The sequence below is a fragment of the Dermacentor silvarum genome, chromosome 11, assembly GCF_013339745.2.
Source record: "Dermacentor silvarum isolate Dsil-2018 chromosome 11, BIME_Dsil_1.4, whole genome shotgun sequence".
NCBI classification, from domain to species: domain Eukaryota; kingdom Metazoa; phylum Arthropoda; class Arachnida; order Ixodida; family Ixodidae; genus Dermacentor; species Dermacentor silvarum.
Window position 1 is genome coordinate 49,364,673 of NC_051164.1, and position 26,124 is coordinate 49,390,796.

At 48.8% G+C, this 26,124-nt stretch overlaps 1 protein-coding gene and 1 non-coding gene across 2 annotated transcripts; both read right to left on the bottom strand.

Moving 5' to 3' along the window:
• Nucleotides 1–42: 42 nt before the first annotated feature.
• Nucleotides 43–23,248, bottom strand: LOC119432569 (dehydrodolichyl diphosphate synthase complex subunit DHDDS). Its single transcript, XM_037699730.2, has 7 exons — nt 23,149–23,248; nt 21,634–21,890; nt 18,051–18,193; nt 14,996–15,118; nt 12,218–12,322; nt 10,476–10,698; nt 43–360 (listed from the first exon to the last, which is right to left on the bottom strand). The coding sequence occupies exons 1-7, from the start codon at nt 23,168–23,170 to the stop codon at nt 199–201; spliced, it is 1,035 nt and encodes a 344-aa protein (XP_037555658.2). The 5' UTR covers nt 23,171–23,248; the 3' UTR covers nt 43–198.
• Nucleotides 23,249–24,241: 993 nt separating this feature from the next.
• On the bottom strand, nt 24,242–24,313 carry Trnat-cgu (transfer RNA threonine (anticodon CGU)). The gene has a single exon. It is a non-coding gene; the product is annotated as a tRNA-Thr (tRNA).
• Between the last annotated feature and the right edge of the window lie 1,811 nt (nt 24,314–26,124).

Sequence of the window (26,124 nt, forward strand, 5' to 3'; positions counted from 1 at the left end):
ATTTCGAGGAGTTGATATTGGTTGTACTACTGGGGCCTCCACTCTCCGGAATGGAATTGGGTATGTAATGAAGGAACCTAATCCGTAACTCTGGTCGAAAATGGTCCGTGTGTTTCCATTGTAATAAGTCGGTACTTGTTCCGCGCTTGCGCTTTTTTGCCGTGTGATTGGCGTTACTACAGTAACGCCGGTGCAGTTTTATTGGCAAACCACGTCTTTCCGGAGACCAGCTAGTCGTTCCATGTTGAGGATGTTAGCAGCCTGCGCGTGCCGGAGGAACGTTCGCTGCCGTACCACTTGCTCGGGATCCGATCGGCAGCTGCCGTGGGAAGCCATTCGACTGTGCCTCTCCTTGATGGCCTGAAATTGTGGGCAAAAGGAATGCATTAATAACAGCTACGAGGATTTCTTTATTAAAGCGAATCTTTCTTCGACAGAGGCGGACTAGTCCGCCGGGAAGTGCGGACGCGCAAACATCGGCTCCCGTTTCCTCAAATGTTTTCGGTGGTAAAGTCCGCGAAAACCCTTGATTATTGTGCACCATTCAACGCAGTTTGTTGCGGTGATCAAGCCGATACCAGATTTATTTCGGTAGGTGCTTTTTTGGAACTATTATACGACTTCGAACTTTTCGCGACGCCGTGCGGAGCTAACCCTAACGGGCTAACACCGGTGACGAGTACGGGCTAGGCCTCGGCCTAACTCGGTGGTGGTGGGGCATCATGCCCGAAGTCGAGATGGTGGAGGGGGTAGAAATCACCCCCGAAGAAGCAAGGTGCCCCGGCTGGACCACGGCAACGGGCAAGAATAAGAAGGCAAGGCAAGAGGCTCCCAAGTCGACGCCGAGCCCGGTAAAGCAGGGAGGCGGCAGGGGCGGCCGCCGCACGGCAGCCCCGCGGAACGCGCTGAAGAAGCTGGCCGCCGCCTCAAGGCTCCCGAACCTGCCTCGGGACCATATTCGAGTCATCGTTAGGCCACGGGGTGGCCTCGACGTGAAAAAGATCAGCACCATTAGGGTGGCACAAGCGCTGGCTATGGCGGCGGCGCTTTCCCCCGACGAGGTAGGCGAAGACATCGTCTGCCCTAACAACGTGCAAAACATCTACGTTGTCTCAACACCAGAAGAAAGGAATGCGCGTGCTTACGCGATAGTTCAACAGATCCGCCTGCGCGAAGGGGTCTTTGATGTGGCCGCGTACATGGCCGCCTCAGGACAATACGTGCAAGGGTGTTGTGAGGGGAGTCGACGCCGAGTTCAACGACGCTCAGCTGCACTCAATGATTGTAAACCACCGGAACCCCACCGCATTGGAGGTGCGTCGCATCAAGACCACCACCACGGTTATCGTCCTATTCGACGGACTGAGGGTGCCGAACTTTGTCATGTGCGGCGCGGGCATGCTGCCCTGCGCTCTATACAAAAGGCAAGTGGATGTGTGCTACGGTTGTGGGGAACTGGGCCACAGGGCCGATGTATGTCCGACCCCAAGTGTGAAGAAGTGCAGGGGATGCGGAGCAGCGTCCCCCACCGAAGACCATCAGTGTGAGGCGAGATGCGGCATATGCGGGGGCCCTCACCCAACGGCTGACCGTAAGTGCGAGCATCGCTTCCAAACGCCATATGTCGTTAGGCAGAGACGCCGAAGACGCCGGCGGAAGAAAACTGCCGCCGCCAAGAAGGGCGCCAACGCGGCATACGAGGAGAGCCAGGCACTGACGTCAGCGCTAAGGAAGAGGAGTTCTTCGAGGGGGCGCTCCCGCTCTAGAGGGCGCTCCCGCTCGCGGGGGCGCTCCGTGCAAGGAGGGCGCTCTCAGTCTAGGGGCCGCTCCAAGTCTAAGGCGCGCATCCCAGGAGGTTCCACCTGGGCCGACAAAGTGAAACAGACGAAGCCGACGGGCCAGACGAAACATGCCGCCGCACAGGCGAGCGAGCGGGCGCACGATCCCAGGATCGCGCAGTTGATGAATGAAAACGCCAGTCTCAAGGAGGAAATCCAGAGAATGAAGGCCGACTTCGAGGCATTCCGAAACGCCAGCGCTGCCCAAGCGGCCGCGGCAAGGCAACCTTCTGCGGAAGAAGGAGCCACAGCAAGGGCGGCCAAGCGCAGAGCCACCTCCTCCCAGGGTACGGTTGAGGACGTGAGCACGGCGGAGGCTGCCATGCAGAGGTCCTTGGACCGCATGCAGAAATCCTTTACCGAGCTGGTACAGAGCAACCAGACCCTTCTATTCAGAGTACAACTGCTCGAGAACGAGCTTGCCAAGCGCTGTGACGTACACTACGGCGACGCCGCCAGGCCGGAGGCGATGTCCAGTGAAATGCTAGAAAACAACCAGCAGTCGCGGGCTGACGAGCAAGATGGCATGCCAGCCCACCTCCGGTCCAACAAGCCCAACCATGGCGAGACCGGACAGTAAGCTCATCGTGTGGCAGTGGAACTGCGCCAGTTTCCGGAGGCGCAGGCCTCAACTGGTGCAGTTCATCAAGACCCGGGAGCCGCAAGAGAGGCCCCACGTCATTTTGCTACAAGAAACGGGAATGGAAACAATTACCCTCCCGGGGTACCGAGCCGTCTCCTCGTTAGCGGAGAACGGGCATGGAATCGCGACACTCATTGCAAAGAAGTGTGCCTTCCAGGAGCACGATCTGCGCCTTGGCAACACCAAGCTGGAAGCGTCGCTCGTCGAGATCATACCCAACAGCTGGCTCAAGAACAGCGTCTACGTTATGAATGTGTACTGCTCTCCTAGGGACAACCGGCAGACCTTCTACAGCCTAACGACCAAGGCGTCGTCCAAGGCGAGAGAGACGCCGCTCGTTATGGCCGGTGATTTCAACGCGCCGCACGAAGCCTGGGGCTACGTGAGAAGCATTCCCAAAGGCTGCAGACTCATGCAGGCAGTAACAGACAGCTCCCTAGAACTGATCACCGACCCCCATTACCCCACGCGCATGGGAAACTCGATATCGAGAGACACCACCCCGGACCTGGCCTTCGTCAAGAACGCGCCGAGAGCGGAGTGGCATAACTTACAAGAGAACCTAGGCAGTGACCACTACATCGTGGAAATCTCCCTACCGGTCTGCGCGGCCCCGCAGAGGGCCTTCAAAATAGTGGACTGGGACGCCTTCCGCAAGAGAAGGAAGGACGACAACGAAGAATACGAGACCTTCGCGGACCTCGTAGCGAAGCTCAAGAAGGACGTGGCTGCAGTCACCAAGACCGTCGAAACGGACCTAAAGCTCGACCGCATGGACGCTCGATTGGCGCACCTGGTCGAAGCCAAGAATTCCCTCACGGCCAGATGGAAGACGCAGAAGCTGAATCGAAACCTCCGGAAGAGGATCGCGGCCCTCAACCGCGAGATCGAATCGCACTGCAAGGAGCTCGGCCAGCAGCAATGGAACGAAATCTGCGCGTCGGTCGACGGACAGATGCGCGCGGGAGGCAAGTGGAACCTCCTCAAGCAGTTACTGGACGACACACAGTCCAAGAGAAACCACACTCTGGCCATCGACAGGCTGGTTCACAAGCTCAGTAGCGAAGGCGCATCTACGAACGAAGTGATGGACGAAGTCGCGCGTCGCTACCTCCCCATCGGGCAGTCCGGGCCGGAAGATTACCCGGCCTACGGCGGCAAAGCAGACGAGGACCTCGACGCCCCCTTCTCTGTCTCGGAAGTCAGAGAGGTCCTTCAAGGCCTCAACGGAAGATCGGCTCCCGGGCCGGATGGAATTTCGAACAGACTCCTCCGAAATCTGGACGACGACTCGATCGAACTGCTCACCAATGAAATCAACGAGGCCTGGGCGGCCGGCACCGTACCGGATGCCTGGAAGGAAGCCACAGTGATCCTTAATTCCGAAGCCAGGCAAGACACCGGCCATAGACAGTCTGCGACCCATTTCGCTCACGTCCTGCGTGGGCAAGGTGGCGGAGCATGTCATCCACAACAGAATATCGAGGTATGTCGAGGAACGACAGCTCCTCCCGCCGAACATGGTCGGTTTCAGACCCTCGCTGTCCACTCAAGAGGTCATGCTACTGATCAAGAGGCAGATAGTCGACGTGGTCACGAGAGACGTCCGAGGCATCTTGGCGCTGGACCTCGCGAAGGCTTTCGACACCGTCAAACACAAGCACGTCCTCGACTCTGTGTCGAGTTTGAACCTCGGCGAACGCTTTCACGCGTACGTCAGCTCTTTCCTCAGGGATCGTAAGGCCACGATCAAGTTGGGCGAGATCAAGTCGGACGGATACGCGCTGGGAGCCCGCGGCACGCCTCAGGGTGCGGTGCTATCCCCACTACTCTTCAACATCGCCATGAGAGACCTATCGGTCCGACTCAACCGAATCGGGGGCGTCAATCTCAATCATGCTCTCTACGCGGACGACATCACCATCTGGTGCGGGGGCGGGTCGGACGCAGCGGTGGAGCAGGCTCTGCAAGAGGCCCTGGACGTCACGGAAAAATTCCTCGAGGGCACGGGACTGGTCCTCTCGCCGACCAAGTCGGAGCTCTTGCTGTACCGGCCCGACAGAAAGGGCCGCAAGTTCGACATGCCGCTGGATCAAGTACCGATCGATCTCAGAACGAAGACGGGTCAGCGCATCCCGAGGGTTGATTATCTCAGGGTGCTCGGACTGGTCATCAACGCAAAGGGCAGCAACGTGCAAACAATCGCGCGCCTGAGGGCGAAGACGGAAAACATGCTCAGACTCGTCTCACGAGTGACGAGCCGGAGGGGTGGCATCAGCGAAGCCAACCTCCTAAGGATCTACCACGCCTTCCTCATGAGCCATATCAACTACGTGGCTTCCGCACTAAACTGGTCGCGGTCTGAGGAAAACAAGATTGACGCACTCATCAGGAAGAGCATTAAACGAGTGCTCGGTATCCCTGTGACGACCAGCACGGATAAGTTGATGCAGCTCGGGGTCCACAACACCCTGAGCGAAATCGTAGAAGCACAGAAAACGGCACAGATCGTTCGCCTGTCTGCCAGCAAGTCCGGCCGCCGAATACTCGAGATGGCGGGCCTCACCGCCATGGCCGCGGAGTCGTGCGCCGTCCCCCTCCAACAGGAAGAAAGGGACGCCTTTAGAGTCTCCACATTCCCGAGGAACGTTCACCCACAACACAACGAGGCCAGGCGCGCAGCCAGGGCCCGAGCACTCATCAAGACTGCCCTGCAGAACCCAGAGCTCGCGTCCTTTGTCGACGCGGCGCAGTATCCCAGATCAAACTCGTACGCGGCCACGGTGGTTGACCCCCAGGGCAAAATCCTGAACGCAGCGTCCATCCAACACTCGACGGCGTCCGTCGCAGAGCAAGTCGCAGTGGCGCTGGCTCTGTGCGATCCCGGGCGCACCCAGATCTTCACAGACTCCAGGTCGGCGGCGATGGCCTTTCTCGCCGGCTCGGTCTCGGCCGAGGCTGCGGCGGTGCTTAGGACCCGCAAGCCAGGCACGGTCCGTCACGTCATCACTTGGTTCCCGGCTCACATGGGCCGGAACGTCTCTCCCGGCTCGATCAACCCCAATGAGCTGGCCCACGACCAGGCGCGAGGTCTCGTCAACCGCGCCGGTCTGAGGGGCCCGGCTTTGCAGGGGATCGACCGGACCACGGACCCACTGCTTACTTTTCACGACATCACGGCTCACTACCAGCTGGGACGCAGGCAGTTCCCGGCTCCTCACCCGAAGCTCGGCAGACCCCAGGCCTCGGTGTTGAGAATGCTGCAGACGGACTCATTTCCGTCTCGATCTAGGCTGAGCCACTACGCTCCGGGTGTGGATCCCCGCTGCCCCGACTGCGGCGAGGAAAGGTCGACCTTTAATCACATGCTGTGGCAATGTTCAGCATTGCACCACTCGCCTTTTAACAGGCAAGAAGACTGGGAAGAAGCCGTCAAGAGCGACGACCTTCATATTCAGCTTCGGGCTGTCCAAAGGGCCTGCGAAAGGGCTGAAGATCACGGTCTTCCGCCCCCGGTGCAGGTGCGGCCCGCGACTACGACAAAGTAGTCCCTTAGGACAAAATAAAGTTTCTTGTTTGTCTGTCTGTCTGTTTCTTCGACACTTACACCCACTTTGCAGGTGCGTGTTTCACTGGGTAAATTTGTTTATGCCGCTTGGTATTAGGCAATTCTTGACCGATACCCCCGAATATAGGCATGTGCCAATGTGATACGTAAGCCTTAAATGCGTTTAGATATGTGTAGGGCTTCTGTGTGCCCCTCGCACACCTCTCACCAATATTTGGTCTTCGACCTGCACAGCATTCGTCGTCATGACTGAGGCAGCTAATAGCTACAGGCGACGAGGCCCACACGCGTTTCAGTCACTATACTGCTGCTGCTGCTACCTCGCCTAACTCAAGCAAGCTTTAAAATTGCAGCATTGCGTTGGATCTGCTTGTTTATTATTAACCTATTGGAAATGTTTAGCAACAACAAAATGTGCAAATTGAAAGTAATCGGCGACGATTGTCAACTTTGGTGCAGTGAGGGTGTATAGACAGAGTTAGTATTTCCACTTCCCAATTCCGCATAGGATCAAGCCGTTAACAAGCACACCTGTAGCAGTAGTATACCTGGCTATAGATACAAATAAGCTGTTATGTCACGTGTTCGCCTCCTCTCCCGCCGAGAGAGCCCTCTTTCTCAGCCGCCACAGGGGGAGAGATGAGGGCTGTCCCTCTCGAGGTGCTGCACCCCAGCATCTAAGCCTGTAATATATAAATGTTGCTTCGGGCATGGAATAACGCATCATTACAGCGATCAGTTTTGAAAGGTTTAATAATCTCCTTTACTGAAAGTGATAGTGTATGTCTATGTATTAACACGTTGCATGTCCTTGTGTGCCACTGTTGTGTCGCAGCATTCTGTGTGGGTTACAGATTGATTAGTGGGCCGTTTTCCTTGCTGACTGTTGTTGTTTAGACATGTTTACGGAAATGTGCTTTATTGCCCAACCGTTTGTCTATTTTTCTTACCATCTCATATTATTGCGCTTTGCCCATTGGACAATCTATTGTTTGTCAAGAAACCGGCGACACAACATTTACAATGCAATCAGAATCAATCAATCATTCAATCAGTCAATCAATGAGACGCCACAAAGCTCTTGCGCGACAACATAGGCGTTTCAAAAAGTTATTACAGCTTTTTGAAACTATAAAAAGCTAAAATAGCCCAACTCAGACGCCCCAGTCTTGGCATCGGCGCCATTGTATCCGCGGTGATAATCTGACCTCCGCCGATCACCAAGAAACCGGGAGCAAAAGTAAAAAGAAAGCTCTTCGCTTTCAAATTGGTAACGCTGAACCCTGAACAGCGTTCTTGCTGAGCAGCTGTGTGCGTATACCGCACCGTGGTGCATACACTGGTCCGAGCTAAAGGGACAACAAACATTCCTTTAAAATTATCGAATCCTTTCATTGAACCATAAAAAACGCCGCCAGCTTTCGGGCTAACTAATTACTTCATTGAGCCATAACAAACACCGACAGTTTTCCGCCAGTCTCATCTTTTGCACCCTGGAGGTGGAACGCCTGCAATGGCAGCGTTCCTCGTCAAGGTATAGCCTGATGAGACGCCTGGTGTCTGCCAGGGTGTTGTTTCTGCTGCACGGCAGCACTTGCCTCGTGTGCTGCGTGGTGCCAGCATGTCGCTGCCGCGCATCCTTAGAAAGCAATCCGAAGCTGGAGCATAGCGCCAGAACTTGCCGTCGCTTTCAATGTTTCGCCCTTCGGACAAAGCTGCCGATGTGTCGTTGTTGCAATTACAGTGCATTTCTGTTTATTGCTTTCAAGATATATCTACGGGTTGCTTTTGATTACCAGTGCCCCTTTGAAATCAGTATTGCTGCTGTGGCATCACTCGCAATTTCGGACTTACAAAACCCACATCTGCGACATTGCAGAGGTGATCTTTGGTGCATTCATTCATTCATTCATTCATTCATTCATTCATTCATTCATTCATTCATTCATTCATTCATTCATTCGTTCGTTCATTCATTCATTCATTCATTCATTCATTCATTCATTCATTCATACTGGAAGCCCGATGTTGGGCTGTTAGAGGGGTGGAAGCATAGAGTTTATTAGAATGCATTCAATATTCATGCAGAAGAGTATATGTCACAATACCATTAAAAAAACAAAAGAAAAAAAAACATAGCTTACACATGAAAGTGACAGCAACAGAATTGTGATGATGGCAGAGGGTCAGATAATTTCAAATTGGAGGTAATATCCAGGAAGATATTCATATATTTAGACGCTAACCTCAATATCTGGCAGCAGGTTGAATTCTTCAATAACTTTGCGACAAAGATGGTGTTCTTGAAACAGACATTTCGAACTATCGAAGAGGGAATAAAGATACCATTGCGGATTCGGGTATTCTGATTAGTCCTAATTACGATGTAACTAGTGGGAAAATACCTATTAAGAAATGAAAGATGCTATCCACGTCATGCTCAGAGGAAATAGTCAAGTAATTAGACTATAGGAAGGCTTAGAAGTGATGATCGACGGCGAATATTTCAAGTACAGAAATGCTGGGGACGAATCCCAACAAATAATGGATGTATTGATGATGAATTAGTGTGTTCAATTTTTACCTGGTGGTGTATGATTTGGAATAAATACTTTTGTCTTTCATGGGTTGTTCCAGATTCTAGATTGGGAAGGCAAGCTAATTTACACATAATGGTGCGTCAATAACAGCGACGGTGCTTGTTGAATATAAACCGGGAAGCAAGTCTTCGAATTCTGTCTAGTTTTCACCGGTTAGTTTGAGTATAAGGATCTCGCACAATTTTCACGTATTCAATACTAGGCCTGTTTATTGTTCGATAGGTTAAGCATTTACATTCGGTGTCGCACTTTTAGGTTATGTTAGGCTAAAGGACATGTGCTTGCAGGCAAATTCTTTGTTACTGCAGTTAGTGCTTTACAGTCACTACAAGTGCGAAAGAAACACGTTAATAACCTCCACGTAGTTACCTAGCTATAGCCACAGTGTAGCTTGTGTGTCATATAGTTACGACACTCTGACAATTTCACCTATAACTGTTACTACATCTTTATGGCTTCTCTGATACAGCCACGTTGACACAGCCATCGTATCTTGTGCACCCTTGTCATGAGCTCAGTGAACATACGTTGGCACCACATTTTTTATAGTTTAGGACCCGGTGGGCCAGGACACAAAATAAAAAATTCAGGCCGAACACATCCTTGATGTTTCACCAGGTAAACGTAGATTTCTTATCTGCAAGAATGGTAAGCTAAACAAACACTTATGAAGTTGTTTCACGCCAACTTGGGTCACTGCGAATGTGCCACTGGATTTGGGCCGCTCTTCAATGACAAAAAGAAAAAAACATCCGTTAAAGTTAAAGTGCTGGGCAAAATTGAACCGGCATCATATATATTCAGACAATCATGTCTGAATATATATTTAGACAATCAAGCCTGGATGTATACGTTCAGACACGCGGCGTGCGCGGAGTTCTCGGCGGTGCCGGTAGAGGGGGCAGCGTGTCCAGTGGGGAACGCGAGAGAGGATCCCGGCTCGAGTACATACGTCACGCATGACGCTCTTCGGCGGTGGCAACACGGTGTATCGCTAAAATGCTTCAGTGCCAATCGCATTAGCGCCGTCAGTCATCCTGAGATGCAGACTCTGCAGACAAAGTTGTCGTGTGCTTCGTAGCTGCGATGCCTCTGTCGATATCAATGTCGGGAGATGGCAGGAAGTCTATAGTTGAAGCGCGTGTTCTGTCACGTGTTTCGCCTTCAGCTTTAGATAGTGACGAATTTCTCAGCCTGCGGCCATGATGCGGAGTATCGCAGAGAAGAGGACGAAGTATAATTCTCTATGACTATGGCAGAATAAACGGAACATTACATTTTTTTCTTTTTACGTTTTAGGGAGCCTATAAATCTAAAAGCCTAAACTCAAGTCATGGCTGGAGCCACGTAAGCAAGTAAGTTTGTTGTGACTATTTGATACGAAAATACGTATACGATATACAGAGCGGAAAATAGGGACATATTTTCTTTTCTTGAGGATAGAGACTTATAGGCAACTGCTACCGAAAGGGGCACGACGCCTGCCTAGTCTTCAGGACGGAAGGGACAGGATGTAAGAGGCTCGCTAGACGTACACTATATGCACTTGAAATGCGGTCGTTTATTTATGAGCTGGTTTTATCTATCTCTAGCTATCTATATATCTATCGATCTATCTCAATAAACAATTATTACTACTGCTAAAATAAGCGAGGTTGAGACTGGGGCGCTATATTCTAGTTCGCTTTGGACTAAAGTCCCCATGAAGTCGGCTACTGTACTAACTTTCCACCGTTTTCGCATTCCGAAAACTTTCAAAAGGAACTGTGCATTTTCGCAATTACAAATAGTAGCCGGACAGCACACTATATAGCACCCATGCGTACCTGTATGGCCGGCCAGTGCAGCTGGAAGTGAATCATGGCTCGTGCCCAGTCGAGGAATCCCACAGCAGGCCATTTCTTGGCGTCCAAGTGAAAGTAGGCGTAGTTGCACTGCAGCACCTCGAAGTCGCTGAACCGCTGGTCGCCCGCCGACCGCAGCAGCAGGTCCGCCTCGGGACACTCGGTCAGCGCTACGTACTCGTCCAGGAACGCGCCGGTCAGGTCTCTGTACCCAGTAATTAGCATAGAGCTCGACTGTGTCGCTACGAAGACTTCTCGAGGAGATATTGCAATAATAGAACATCGGCCGGCAATTATGCGCTGATCGAGGTAGGGTGAAGAAAGGGCGGGTAAGCGTCAGAAAGTTGGTTATAAGTGCAAAATGGTTTCCTTAATATAATAGTGTAATGCCCTCTTTTCTTAACTTTCTTTACTGAGCGTTGTCGTAGGGCCCACGTGCTCTGACCTCTTCGAGTGTGAGAAATCGCTAACGCACCGAGATGGAAGATAGAATTAAATTTTAGCATTCCATACTCCTATAGTCAATTGTCCAAACGACACTCCTCCCGCGTTATCGTCCGGGTCGGTCGGTTGGTCGGGGCGGTGTATGATAAGAGAAGAATAGAGTGGAGGGGATCCTTGCACTGCACACACAAAACCGCCAGTACGAACTGCATCCTAAGTGGGAAGCCCCAAATTAAAATTAACTTTTGGAGTTTAACGTGCCGAAACTGCACAGCTTATGTAATAAGGAATGCCGTAGCAGATGGCTCCAGATTAACTTTAACTACCTGGGGTTCTTCGATGGGCACCTAAATTTAAGTGCGCGACCGTTTCTTGCATATCGCGGCCCATCAGAATGCGGCCCCGGCGCGGCCAGGTTCGAACCCCTGACCTCGTCCTCCCCAGCGCAATGCCTTAGCGACTGAGCTACCGCGGTGGGTGGACATGCATCAGGGCTGGTGTGCACAGTCGAAGTGTGTCCAATCGCCGGCCAATGAGGAAATGTCCTTACGTTAGAGAAGTGTGGAGACTATACACTCCTTGTATATATCATAATCATCACCCAGCACTCGGGAGTAGCATGTCAGGCGCATAGCCAGGCTAACACCCCCAGCATAACATTACAGAATGTTTCTCTCTCTCTCTCTCTCTTACACTCTTTGTAAGAAGCCTACCTATGAGAAAACGAAAAGATCGATGCCCAATTAAAGAAACTGTGTCGTTTCTTTTTTTCATAGAAACACTTCCATCAATTGTAGGGCTTTTCCCGGCAAGTGCCGAAACAGAACCCGTAGTATACAATGCTTAGGTAAGGCTGCAGGCCGCAAATGAAAACATGTAAACTGTGATGACCATAGTTTGCTTGTTCTGTCTCTCTCTCTTTCTTATACATTATTATTGGTATTGTTATTATTAGTAGTACTATTATTACTATTATTATTTTAATTTTCTTGTGCGCGTGCGACTATTCTGAGTGAGAAATAAACACTCACAGCGCTGCTGAACAGTTGTGCCTGACGAACTTGTGAATCGTTCAAGAAGCTTGTGACCGAAAAAATAAAAGACGAAGTGGGAGACCCACCGGTTCAGAGCGAAAAAAAATGCCTCAAAGTTTAAATTTCGGCTAAGGTACGACACGAGCTCAGTGAGTTTCCCTGAAACAGCCATTGAACGCAACTATATTCGTTCGGTACGCTACAACGACTCTTTTTCTAGCTTACAAATCAAGGATCCTAACTCACTCTGACCGGATGACGCCTTCCTTGACGGCCTTGGCCAGATGTAGGGCCATCCGGGACATCTGGTACGTGGTGTTGTACGCGGCGCAGGACATTTGCCGCTTTAGGCTGAAATGGAGAAACAGAGAAAGAAATGGGATGAATAGGTGAAGCAGGAATTATTTATTATTGCGATAGCAATTATATGGACACTCCATGCAGGCGCATTTCTAATGTTGCCGTCGCCGTGATGTTCCGTATAAAGTCTAAGGGTGATGGCATCGTCGCCCCGTGCCGTATGCTGCATGCACGAATGAAAGCGTGCGTGGGTGAGCCGACGATGGCGGCTCAATCACACCCGCGCGCGAGAGTGGGAAGCAGTGAGGAAGCACGCCGTCTCTGTCGCGCGCAAGTCACCGAGGCAGGGGAGGCAGGTGGGGGGCCTTTTACTCCGACGGAGGCTGCGCATGGCGCTGCCGCGCGGGCCCTGTCTTGAAAGCTCTCGGCGGTGAGGACAGAGTGTGCCGAGTGCTGATAGCTTCGCGTGCGCTGCGTTCTCACCGCTTAGTATGCGTTGAAGCGAGCGGCAGCACGAAGATCAAATCGCTCGCTGATGCTGCCGCACTTTCTCACTCCAGCGTTTTGACAGCGAGTGTACACGGTCATCGAGTGACATGTGTTCGTGTATGTACGCGCGTGACACCATGCTTGTTAATTTAGTTAGTAAGCAAATGTTGACAAGTTTACACGGCCGATAAAGCTACTGTGCTTACTTTGTATAGCTGTCTATTAATTTGATGTCGCAATCGATGCTCGCCTTTTGGGCTAAACTGTGACTTTTTATTTATTTACTTATTTATTTCGACACTGATATTGAAGCCTAAGGCAGGTGTGGGTAACACTACTGAAAAAGAAAGAAGAGAAAGCAACGACCTGATTTTGTTTTTTCTGTCGTGTAACTATTTAGCTACCTTTAATCTCCAGTGTGCATCATGTCATCTCCTTTGTGAGCTGATTTTAGTGTACCTATGACACATCAAGTCAATTCTGACTTTCTAGCTCTTGTTACGTTTTCTTTGTTCAGTGCCCTCTTATAATCCTATTTATTATTACTATGTATCAGTTATATGTGATATTGAGTAATCGGCGCTGCTTAAAGGCGCAAACATCTCTTAAATATCACCAAATTAAAAAAGACAGTCAATAAGCAGCGCATAGAAATAAACAAGAAACAAAATAATTTACTTGCTCAATTGGCAGTGCAAGTATGAGATAAGTTGAGATACCTATATAGACTCGTGTAAGGGCCGCACTTTTTTTTTCTCACAATTTTGGCGGAATGCGACCCTTACACGGGAAGGAACTTTTTGGTTAAAATGGTGCCGGCGCAGCCTTGACTTGTGCACAGCCCGGAACCCCGGGTGTACCATCGCATCAGATGTCAACTCGCAGCTCTCGCCATCTAACAGAGGCACACGGAAATACCCAGTGAGCAAAAAATCGACGATGCGTGCGCGCGGTATAGAGACACCGAACGCGATTGCTCCTCCGTCGAAATTTATTTTTTCCAAATTTCAGGCTACCAAGTTGAGGGTGTGCCCTTACACGGGTGCAGCCTTTACACGGGTGCAGCCTTTACACGGGTGCAGCCCTTACACGAGTCTATACAGTATTCAATAATGGGAAGTTTGTGCGATGGACTCTAAAAGGAGAGGTTAGAGCCAACATTTGAATTACGAAGAGAACAAATAGAGGATATAGAGTCAGTAACTCACAATCTCGTGCCATCGAGAGTATGCGAGAAGGAAGACTCTGTGGCGCATTTAACAAAACTGACGGGCAAGATATTTCAAAAAGTTATGTCCGGCCGTAACAAAACAAAATAAATATAGCTACTGAAGCGACGAGAATTTAACGACTTCCTCCGAGGGATTTGATCCTTTTGAATGACAGTTAGATACACTAATTTACGTATATTACACGAAAAAAGCTTGGCAGACAGTGAAAGAACGTAAAACAGATGACCACTGCGCAAAAAAATTACACTGACTAAAATCCCATGCATGCAGGAGGCTCGTGTGCTTGAACGCAAACTTCCATTCGAAATGCTTGCAATACCACTTGTGCTTCATTCTCAGAGTGCGTAGGGTCAATGTAATATTGAGATTCATTCTTCTGAATATTCATTGTAAGCTGTATGGTAATATATCCACGGAACATTAATACCCGTAAGTATTAGGGAGTTCCGTAGAGGTATCACAGTATACAGAATACCTGAACATCGAAGAAAGACAGGTCTGGCCAGCAACTCTGGTGGTGCCATCTCGTGTCGCTGACTTCAACTATAGGCACACAGATCAGTAATTAGAACGACACGTGGTCTACCTATCCCCTTGCGCACAGGCTCCGTCAGCGGCAATCGTTATGATGTACGTGATTCATTTTTATTTTTTATTTTTCTGCGGGAACTATGACACAGTGCAAAAACACAGCGCAAAAACATTTGCAATTCTTCGTTGTTGAAGTATAATGTCGCACGATGGCTCTGCCTGGCGCTGGTGTTCACGTTGTTGGTGTTCCAGCATTCCGCAAACAGTAATACATTTACGGACGCTCTGCTTCTGCTATCACTAGACTTAATCACAACTGATTAAGTCTTCTGCTTAACGCTCTACTCGAAGTATGAGTGGTACGAATATAGGAAGCGTCAGCACCTGTATATGTTAGTTGTAGGAAATGTTTTTTTTTTTTTTTGGTTAGTCGCAAAACCTTGGTGGTTCAGGGACAATCCCGCGTACTCACCTCTTCTCGCGTGTGTTCGATGTGGCGATCTCAGCACGGGCCAGGCTGGCGCGCAACTCTTCGGGCAGCCGCTCGAGGTCGCCGCAGGCGCAGGCCTGCATTCCCATCGCGCGGTACGCATCCCTAATGGAGAGGACAGAGAACAAGCGCGATAACCGGGTTCAGACAAGAGTATTTGATCTGAGGTATACACTGCAGTCAAAGAACGGTGACGGCACGGAGTTGGACAAAAGAAAATCGTAAGTGTAACACATTTTGGAAGGAATGTACATCATGGCGCACTCTTCAATGTTGCGCCAACTTAGCGCTCCGCCATATATTGCAGCTGAAATATGGGATGAACGTGTGCGGACTATACTCTGACTGTAATGCACAAATACTTGGCCAAATATGTTGTCTGGGCGATAACTATTTATACGCATGTAAAGGAATATTGAAGTTATAGGGGGCTGCACTGCATGCTAGTATGTATTGTGTGTGTCTCGGTCCTTATCTCCTGCGCTCTTCCCGCTGGTTATATTGATTTTACCATCAATTAGTTGCTTTCTTGAAGCGTTAAATCTAAATCAAATGCTTGGATTTCACGTCCGACAGCAACACAGAGCTGTGAGAGACGCCATTGTTAAGGGAGGGGTGTAGGTTGCTCTGAAATAACTTCGATTACTCGCCGGAGCCACCGACTTGACCTGAGAAAGCCTCCGGCTCCCCCGGGCCACAGTTTCTCAGTACCAAATAATGTTCTTGTCACCGTCACTCGGGGTTCCGGAAAATGTTAGGCCTAACTTTAGGGGACAGGAAGAGAGCGATGTGGATCAGTGATCAAACTGGCGTGGCTGATATTGTAGTTGACATTAAAATGGAAAACGGAGCTGGGCAGACCACGTGTCATGCGTGTGTGATAGATAATCGATGGTCCATTATAGTTACAGAATGAGTGCCAAGGGAAGGGTACAGTGCAGTCGAGGACGGCAGAAAATTAGGTGCGGTGACGAAATGATGAAATTTGCAGGCCCAACTAGCGCAAGACAGGGGTAAATGGAGATCGATTGAAGAGGCCTTCGTCCTGCAGTGGACATGGAAATAGGCTGAGGATGATCTGCTGTTCCTTACCGTTCTTCTAAATCTGAGTATGCACGAGCGCTTTAAATCGAAGCTGTTACCCTCCAGTTGGTCGGGATTTTTCGTCGGCTCATCCAAAAACAGTAGCGCCACCTATCGACCGCGGCCGCTCAGACAGACCTCATATATACGGCAGCTCCAAAAGTGCATTGTCGTTGAGTTTCCGCGTGACAGAGTTATGTTTTCTCGTATATTAAAATTACAATCCCTAGCTATCGTGTTTGCAGCTTGTGTGTAAGTCGTACTTTACGAAATTTCTGACGCAATTTACTTTCATGAATTCAATTAGTTCAATGAAGCACTTGCGATCCCGGCCGCGGCGGCCGCATTTCGATGGAGGCGAAATGCAAAAACGCCCGTGTGCTTGCGTTGTAGCGCACGTTAAAGAACCCCAGGTCGTCAAAATTAATCCGGAGCCCTCCACTACGGCGTGCCTCGTAATCGGAACTGGGTTTGGCACGTAAAACTCCAGAAAGAAGAAGAAGAAGAAGCACTTGCGCTTGGCGGAGGGCCTAACAGAATGAGGATGTATGCTGCACTTCCGCACAGGTGCGCATGCGCGTGACGTACGTCTGCACACAATGTATCTGTCGTTGATGCGTGGGCGCTCTGCCCATTGCATCGGGCGCACAGCGTCTGCTGCGACCGTAGTTGACATTACGGCAAACACTGTCCAAATCAAGGTATTTCATCAGCAGTTTGTGGTTGTCTAACACCGCTTGTGGTGATGGTGCTTGTCTAACGTCGTCTAACGTTGGTTTGGGGTGGTAGTACTTGTCTAACGTCGGCAACAGCTTCGATGTACATCTCCTTTTACAGGGTAGAATAGAGGCGGATTGCTTTTCTTTTTTTTTGCTTTCCACTTCCATCGGAATGCCGTCGTCGCGGAAAGAGATCAAATGAGCGACCCCGTGCTCACTAGCTGAACGCCATAGTCAGTGAGTCGACGTGGCAGGTTTCTTTGAAAAGTGGACATTACTGTATTTGCTACCGCAGCAGAGCTTGTATAAGGGATGAGCGGGACACTGATGCTCTCTACTGGATGACGTCTCACACACACACACACACACACACACACACACACACACACACACACACACACACACACACACACACACACACACACACACACACACACACACACACACACACACACACACACACACACACACACACACACACACACACACACACACACACACACACACACACACACACCTGGGCAACGAAACTGAAACTGGTTTTTAGGAAAGGTTAGCTTTATTTAGGGCTCACTAAGTCTTGTCAGAATAATTGAGGGGTTTAGAGGTCAAGGACGCTTCGAATATCACTGTTACCACTTCATTATCTTCTTCGTAATAATATGCTAGGCCATTTATTAGGGAAAATGAGTGTTCTTAAAAAAAAGATTTGCGTCATTCAATCTGCCTTCGGGGCAAGCCGCTCTTCAATGCGTCCCAAACAGGAACACCGTACAAATGCTGTGTCCGTTTATAGACGAATAATACTTCAGTGCACAAGCGTTAAGTAATGTGCTGTTGACGTAGAAGAAGAACTTAACATTGCCATTTTTCATAGATATGCAGTTTAGCGCGATAGGGAAAATATGAGCTACCATATCAGAATAAGCACTATGCAGTTGCGCGTGTTCGCCCTGTAAATCTAGTATATTTTCGCCTCATACTTCCTTTATTGTTCGTATTGTGAAGATTTCGTTAGATATACATAGAAGTACACATTCAGAACATAACGCAAATATCCACCTGCCACCGATTTTTTTTCTTTCTGATGGTATGCTGTCAAACACTCATGGCGAAAGACTTATACTGCGGCGGCAAGTGTCGCATGTATCTGCAGCACAGTGCTTATGCAATCGCTAGTAAGCATACGGCTAGCCAGCGAAGCGCTGTTATTCGCTCAATTTAGAGCCACTCACACGTTGTCCACAATTTCGACGTGGATCTGATTCGCCTGGTCCAGAGCGGAGGTCATGTCGAATGTGGTGCGGCTGAAGTTGCGCACGCTGAACATGAAGACGCTTAGCACGTCCACTCCGGCACGGAAGCACCACTCACGCAACTGAGAGAGAGAGATAAAAAAGGGGCTGTGTTTATTTATTTATTTATTTATTTATTTATTTATTTATTTATTTATTTATTTATTTATTTATTTATTTATTTATTTATTTATTTATTATTGCGATAGCAATTATATGGACACTCCAAAGCAGATTTCTGCCGTCGGCGTCGCCGTCGCCGTCGCCGTGAGGTTCCGTATGACGTCAATGGAGATGAAATCGTAGCCGCGCGCCGCCGAACGCTGTATGTGCGAGTGAAAGGGCGCGAGGGACGCGCGCTTTCACGGGGAGTGAACGCACGGCGGAGAACAAACGCGCGTTCTGCGCTGTGCTCCCTTAAGGGCTGCAGAAGTAGGCGTCTCTTTCCTCCTTTACAATCACAAAATATATGTAGAGCAAACGCGCCTTCTTCTGACGCACGAAAGGCCCTGGGGGGGGGGGGGGGGGGTCAGGGAAGGGAGGCGACGTTTAGCTGCGGCACCAAGTGCCTATTTATATCAGAGGCTCCGGCAACAGTCACCAACGCCGCACGCATTTTGTGCGAACGCCGGCAAAACGCCGACGGCGTCGACAACTGTGCTGTGTGTTGCCGGTGCTGCTGCATGTCCAAGTTTGTACAGCGGATAAAACTACTATCCTTACTCCGTATAGCTCTCTACTAAGTTGCTATCGCAATTGATGCTTCGCCTCTCGGGTGAAACTGCGACAACTTTTTTATTTATTTATTTATTTATTTATTTATTTATTTATTTATTTATTTATTTATTTATTTATTTATTACATACTGCAGAACAATCTGGTCCAAGCAGGACGGGCAATACAACTACAAAATATCAGTATTACATAAAAAAACGTATAGTACCTACGGAAAGAACACAAAAAAGATGGTCATCTATTCATACATTGCGTTATAAGGTTCTGTTTGGCCATTCCAGTCGGATACAGAACGCGGAAAAAAGGAAAACTTATAAATATTAGTTCTTGCGAAGAAAGTGGTTTGAAAGTCTGTTTGGTAATGTCGCGCAGGTCTTGTAGACAATGGGGAAAGAAACTGCGTGTAATCAATAACCATTTTACGGTTAAGAAGTAAGCCCAAAACGTTCAAACGCCATTTTTTGTTTCTGCTTTATTCAAGTTGTTCAATGATTTATTGCAATAACAATTATATAGGCATTCCAAGCGCATTTCTGCCGTCGCCGTGATGTTCCGTATAAAGTCTATGTGTGAGTGAAAGCGCGCGAGGGGAGCCGGCAATCGCGGCTGTCTGATGCGCGCAAGGGAGGAACGCCGACAGGAAACGCGCCGTCTTCCGTCGCGCGAAAACCGTGGGGGGATTGGAGGGAGTGAAGAGGGACGGCGTCGTTCTCCAACAGCAACTGCGCATTTCGCGACCGCGCGCATGGCGAACTGCCGATCGCGGCTTAATCTCGCGCGCGCAAGGAGGGAGGCAGCGTGGGAGAGAGGTGGGGGCGGCGCTCTACAATATATATACTCCGGCACCAACTGCGTATACTTTGCACGGCCGCGCGCGAGCGCGCGCGCGCCTTATCTTGAAAGCGATCTCCAGGCTGCTCATACCTTTGTGTGTGCAGTGCTCTAGTCGTTTAGTTAGCGTTGAAGCGATTCAAAGCACAAAGGTCACTTCGCTCGCTGCTGCTGCCATGCTTCCTGATGCTATAGCGTTTTGACAGCGAGCGTCCGCGGTCATCGAGCGCGATGTGTTCACGTTTGCCTGAGCGCGCTGACATCATGCTTGTTAATTTAGTTAGCAAGCGAATATTTTCGAGTTCGTACAGCCGATAAAACTACTATGCTCACTTCGTATAGCCGTCTACTAATTTGCTATCGCAATCAATCGATGCTTCGCCTTTCGGGCGCAACTGCGACTTTTTCTAATAACAAACGGTCACCTTTTTTATGGACGGGTATAACTTGGCCTGTCTCGCATTCATCGGGTGGTCTCACAGTTAATAATGAACACCGAAAAAATATCGAAATAAATTTAACAATAGTTTCAGCATAACGACGACGAAAAATATTGCGCAAACCGTCAGGACCACAGGTCGATTTTCCGTTCAGGTTTAACAGCGTCGCAACTACACCATGGTGTGAAAAAAAATCAACTTCGGATGATAAAAATGTCCCATGACGCCGATTCACGTCGCGTACTTGCTTGAGAAAACACACCAGAAAAAGAAGTATTAACATATTGAGCGGTAACCTGCCGATCTGTAACAGCGTTACCATCAACCGAAATCTTGACCAAATTTACATATAGGGAGCGGTCGTTTAATGAGGACTAGAGAGTTGTACGCCTAGCGTGCTATTCCAGATGGTAACAATGGGAAGCGAAATGAAATACGTCACCACACACACAAAGGATACAAGGAAGCACACCTGAAAACGCAATATACAAAACTAATTAAAGTGTGTCAAATCAGTTCTGCTGAAGCCCGTAAGATGGAGGAAGGTTCAAGAAATGAAAAATTGTCATCCACCCATATGTAGCATGAAGCTACTTGTTGATGCAATTTTGTCTCGTTGATATCATTCCATCGCAGGAAGGTTAAGAACTCCTCCATATTGCATGCTGGACGTACAGGTGGCGCCAGTCCACCATATACGCGTTGCAGTTCAAGGCTTGATCGCAAAAAGTACATTCCTTGCAAACATTGGGACGCTGACTTGTAACACGCAAAGTCTGCAAGACAATTCGCACAGTGGTATAGCTCGGTATAATGCCACGAAAGAACGCCGTCTGATAGCTCTGCCTTCGAGCGAGGGGTTATTGTGAAGCGGCCAAAGCACACGCCACGCTTCTTCGCTACAACGTGGATACGCTTAATCGTGCAGCTCAATGGCGACACGACGTTCCGCAATCCTTACAACCCTTACATGGTGCCATGGCTGCTGGCCTTGTTTGCTATGGAATTGCGCAGTGATAAAACTGATTATACCATATATCCTCATCGCCACCATTATGCGTCTTCCAGAGCACAATTCCTCTTACAAAGCAAACCTTTCTATATGCCTACTTTCCTAGAGTTTTGGCGCATCTGCTTAGTCGGTCTTTCACCGAGTGAAGTGCAGTTTACTATTGCACTGTCTGCAGGATCGGACCACTGTAGTCGGCGCACCGACCCTCAATACAGTGTCAGAGCAGTGGGTGCCAATCCTTGAGACAGTATGATGCGCGGTCACGTGGGTCACGTGGTGGGGGTCTCTTCGTTTTGCAGTCTTCACTGGCAGGCAGGTAATCGCTACACGGTGCAAAACACTGCGCCGAGTGTAATTAGTTGCATGGCGTTTGTTTAACCGCTTCACGAAAACTTCGCTTCCCAGATTCGGACATGATCGCTGAATATGCATAACTTTTTTTTAATTTATGTTTTACTTATTTGTTTGTTATATTATTTTAAAACACAACCTACGCCTGACCCACCTTGGCGTACTTGTACGCCCCGACGGCGTACACCCGGCGCAAGTCGGTGCTGGTGGCCCTGGAGAAGCGCCGGTGACCGTCCGGCACCAGGCACACGTGTCGGGGCACCACGCCCAGCGACACGAGCCACACCACCGCCCTCTGGCAGATCGCGACGAGATCGCGCCACAGCGGACTCGCCTGCTGCTCCAAGTCTTCAGTTGACGGAATCTCGGTGTCGTCCTTCCTGACGCCCTGCGTCCCTTCAGCGGGCATCACTGTTGGTCAGGAAACGTAATGCAATCGCGCATAAAATCGTTGGACTCGCAGGATGCGTCCTGTCCTGTTGTTTCTCCGTTGGAGAGTAAAAGTGCACCAGTTGACTTTTTTTTTTCTAAATACGGGAAACGTCTTTTGTTACGGTGAGCATGGGGGTCGCTTGCACAAACCATATGTAAGGAAAACATGCAATGTTATTCTCGCTGATATGTTTGGAACATTACTACCCACTTGCCTTGCCTTGGCCTCGTTGTGTAGAGGGAAGAAGCCATTGCTCGATCACGCATAAGTCGCGCGGACTGGTGGCGCGGATGTTGCGTCACGCATGATCCAATCTGAGCTAAATTTTGCCGCGTGCACGGAGTTTGGGAACGCGTATCTTGGCTTTACGCTCGCTGACTCCAGCTGGAGTGGTCCGGTTTGCGTGAGCTCGCTTTGGGTCACTCTAGGTGTAATCCACCGAAGTCATACCGGTGCTCATTACGAGTTATAAGGCCTATAAGTGTGTGATTTGCCGTGGCCAACGTTGAATAGGCATGCGCGTGGATTTTGCATTTTACGAGAGATCGGTCTAATTAAGGCAATGAAAATGTGCGGCAAGGCGTCGTAACACTCCCGTGTGTGATGGTATGCAGGTGGGGAACGTAACTACACCTCGCCAACGCACCGCGCGCATATTGCACATACTTGACATACGAAAAGGCTGTTATGACGCGGTCGATCGGCACGCCCTCCTCAAGTTTTCGAAACCGCCCGAGTCGACAAAATTGGACAGGAGAGAAGGGAATCTTGTAGGTGCCGAATAATTTGTACGTAACTTATATGCGTCGAACGGGATATATCTGTAGAAGCTGCGGCTGGTCATTCTTTGACACATACACACAAACACACAAAATCGCTTTAAGGCGAATCAAATAAAATACAAATTACAGCCGTATGAAGCGTAATTGATACTTCCAACACGACCCTGCCAAACCTTCATGTTTTGTTTTAGGTAACTTACCGTTGTTCCCATAAAGTCGACAGATATGTTTATCTCCGACGTACGTAGAAAACAACAAACAGGCCGGAAGGAAACAAAGAAAGTAGCACGGGCGTCTGTTTTCCGCGATGTAGAGAAGCAGCAGTACAGCGTCAATACCGGTTAGTCATGACACCGATATACTAAGGATCGCCGGTCACACGCACGCTGTATTTTCTTTTAAACGTTATGTCTGACGGTGACGGCTTTGTAAAAAGGCCGAATGCGGCGCTCACCCGCTGGTGCTGTAACGTTCATCCGGTCTCCTGTCCGCGGTGCCTGCCCCGACAACTGTCTCACGCGGTCATTTCTCCCCAGACGCTCGGCCCTGTGATTAAATCGCGACCGTGTTTGTAGGCAGTCCTTCTGTATGAGGAAGGGAAAGAGCACTTTCTGCAGCACTTCAGGGAGCACGGCTCAGCGTCAGAGGGGGGGGGGAGGGGGGGAGGGGGTAGTTAGGAGAGGAGAAGACGTCGCTGAGGCAGGAACGAAGCGAACCGGCCCAGGTAGGATCGCTTCGTTACTGCGACGGCGACGTGTTTCACCTTCTCCTCTCCCGTATACTTTCACCCGCCCCCCTCTCTTGTTTGGTACGTGCTCGCGCGATACGGCTCGCCTTCTCGCCCTAGTCGTCACACGTTAGTATGCGGCTCGGGTGTAAGCGATCTCTGGAAATTTAATCGCGACTGCACCCCGACCGTTCTTTGCATGCGTCGTGGTCCACTAAGATGACGGTCGACGTAACATAGTGGGCGGCGTTACATGCGCTGTTGCATAGGACACATCACAGTTTCCTACAGGAAGCACTAGAGGGAGCTCTAGCGCCAGTATATATACACTAGCGGCAGGCTTGGTGGTTCAGCCATCACCGAAATGATGATTGGTGCTGTCGTAATCTCGTTCCGCTGAGATACCATGCTGTAAGAGAAACGTTTCTTTTTGCCCATAGATATCCCGCTTACTATTTAGTATATATATATATATATATATATATATATATATATATATATATATATATATATATATATGTAACTGAATTTTTCAATGGGCCAAGCATATTTAGGAAAAGGTCGGTCCACTGACCGAAACTGTTGGGTAAATAATAAACCTAAGATAACCGCGAAGTTGTGCTTCTGATTTTCCTATATATAATATATATATATATATATATATATATATATATATATATATATATATCATATTATAAGAAGCCAACAAACAGTGACACCAAGGACAACATAGGGGAAAATACTTGTACTTACTAATTTGAAGTAAAGAAATGATAAATTAATGAAAATGAATATGGATGAAAAAAAAATGAAAAACACTGGCCGCAGGTGGGGAACGAACCCACGTCTTCGCATTACGCGTGCGATGCTCTCACCATTAAGCTACCGCGGCGCCGTTTTCCCGTCCACTTTCTGGGGTATTTATGTCTTACAACTAGAATTAACCCTGGGAATGTTAGCCAGCGCCACCACTCACAAACCTAGGCGGCCGATGTGGGACATCCTTTCTGCCGCAGGCGTCACGAGTACGTGATCTTTTTGAGTGAAGGCAACTGGTCAATAAACCCACTTATTCTACCTGAACGCATCAATGTTGCCAGATTCGAGCCCTCGTTATGTAATGAACGAGAGGAAAGGGAACCGAGGGGCCCGATTTTTAATAATCATATTACAAGAAGCCAACAAACAGTGACACCAAGGACAACATAGGGGAAAAATACTTGTACATACTAATTTTTCCCCTATGTTTTCCTTGGTGTGACTGATGGTGGGTTTCTTATATTATGATTAATAAAAATCGGGCCCCTTGGTTCCCTTTCTTCTGATATATATATATATATATATATATATATATATATATATAATACAACGGTGAAGGAAGTATTTCTTCGGATACGGTGTTGAATAATTTAAGAAAAGTGCACGCGCACATAGAAAAGCAAAACATTGCATTTCGACGTTTCGGCCGGGGTACCGCCTTCATCAAGAGTGCGATTGCCAGCACAGAGCTCAATTTATACAGTTTCTCTGTAACAAAGAAAAAAAAAAACTGGTACCTGGTCTATGACCACAAGCACGTGTACATCTAGTGACGTTATGCATACCAACACGTACATTGACTCATGTCAAACTCAACGTAAATAGGAGAAACGGCCGACACGTCGAAATTAAATGTATTTGCATTTTTACGTGTGCCTGCACTTCTTTTACTTTATTTTTATATATAACCATATCATTAGAAGCCAACAAACATAGACGCCAAGGACAACATAGGGAAAAAATTAGACGTGGGATCGTTCCTTAGCTGCGGGAAGTTGTTTTTTTTCATCCCCTTTAATTTGCATTAATTTATCGCTTCTTTATTTGAATTAGTAAGTACACGTAATTGCCCCTATGTTGGCCTTGGTGTCTATGTTGGCTTCTTATGATACGATGATACGAATAATAAAAATCGGGCCCCTTGGTCCCCTTTCGTCTCCTTCATATATATATATATATATATATATATATATATATATATATATGCGCTAGAGATGCGCTTTTGCATCGATTATAGGGCGCTAAACAAAATTACCCGTAAGGATATTTATCCAATGACTCGTATCAACGATGCTTTGGATACCTTACAAGGTGCCGAGTATTTTCTGAGCCTCGACTTGCGCTCCGGATATTGGCAGATTCCAATGCATGAGCCGGATAAAGAAAAGACTGAATTTGCTACACCTGATGGCCTTTTCGAGTTTAACGTGATGCCTTTTGGACTGTGCAATGCACCAGCTACGTTCGAACGTATGATAGATACAGTACTCCATGGCTTAAAATGGAAGACCTGCCTTTGTTACTTGGACGATATCATAATCTTTTCGTTGAGTTTCTCCCAGCACCTACAACGTCTGGACCAAGTTCTCGCATGTCTAGCAAAGGCTGGTCTCCAACTCAATACTAAAACGTGTCGCATTGCCAGCCGAAGCATTAAAGTATTGGTCCACGTCGTCAGTAAGCATGGCATCCAGCCTGATCCCGATAAAATCGTTGCCGTGCTGCAGTTTCCGCCACCAACCACGCTTAAAGAACTCCGCAGTTTTCTAGGACTAGCGTCCTATTTCCGCCGCTTTGTACGTGACTTCGCCACCATCGCCGCTCCTCTACACTAATCTCTGACTTCGAGCGCATCCTTTGTACAGTCGGACGACTGTGAAGCCG

Bases quoted from the DNA above. Each gene is read 5' to 3' on its own strand.
- LOC119432569 (XM_037699730.2), bottom strand. From the start codon at position 23,170: ATGAACGTTACAGCACCAGCGG. The intron at 15,119-18,050 runs GTGAGTGGCTCT...CCTCTCCATTAG, and splicing joins GTCGAAATTGTGGACAACGT to GGATGCGTACCGCGCGATGG. The intron at 12,323-14,995 runs GTGAGTACGCGG...TCTCCATTTCAG, and splicing joins TCGAACACACGCGAGAAGAG to CCTAAAGCGGCAAATGTCCT.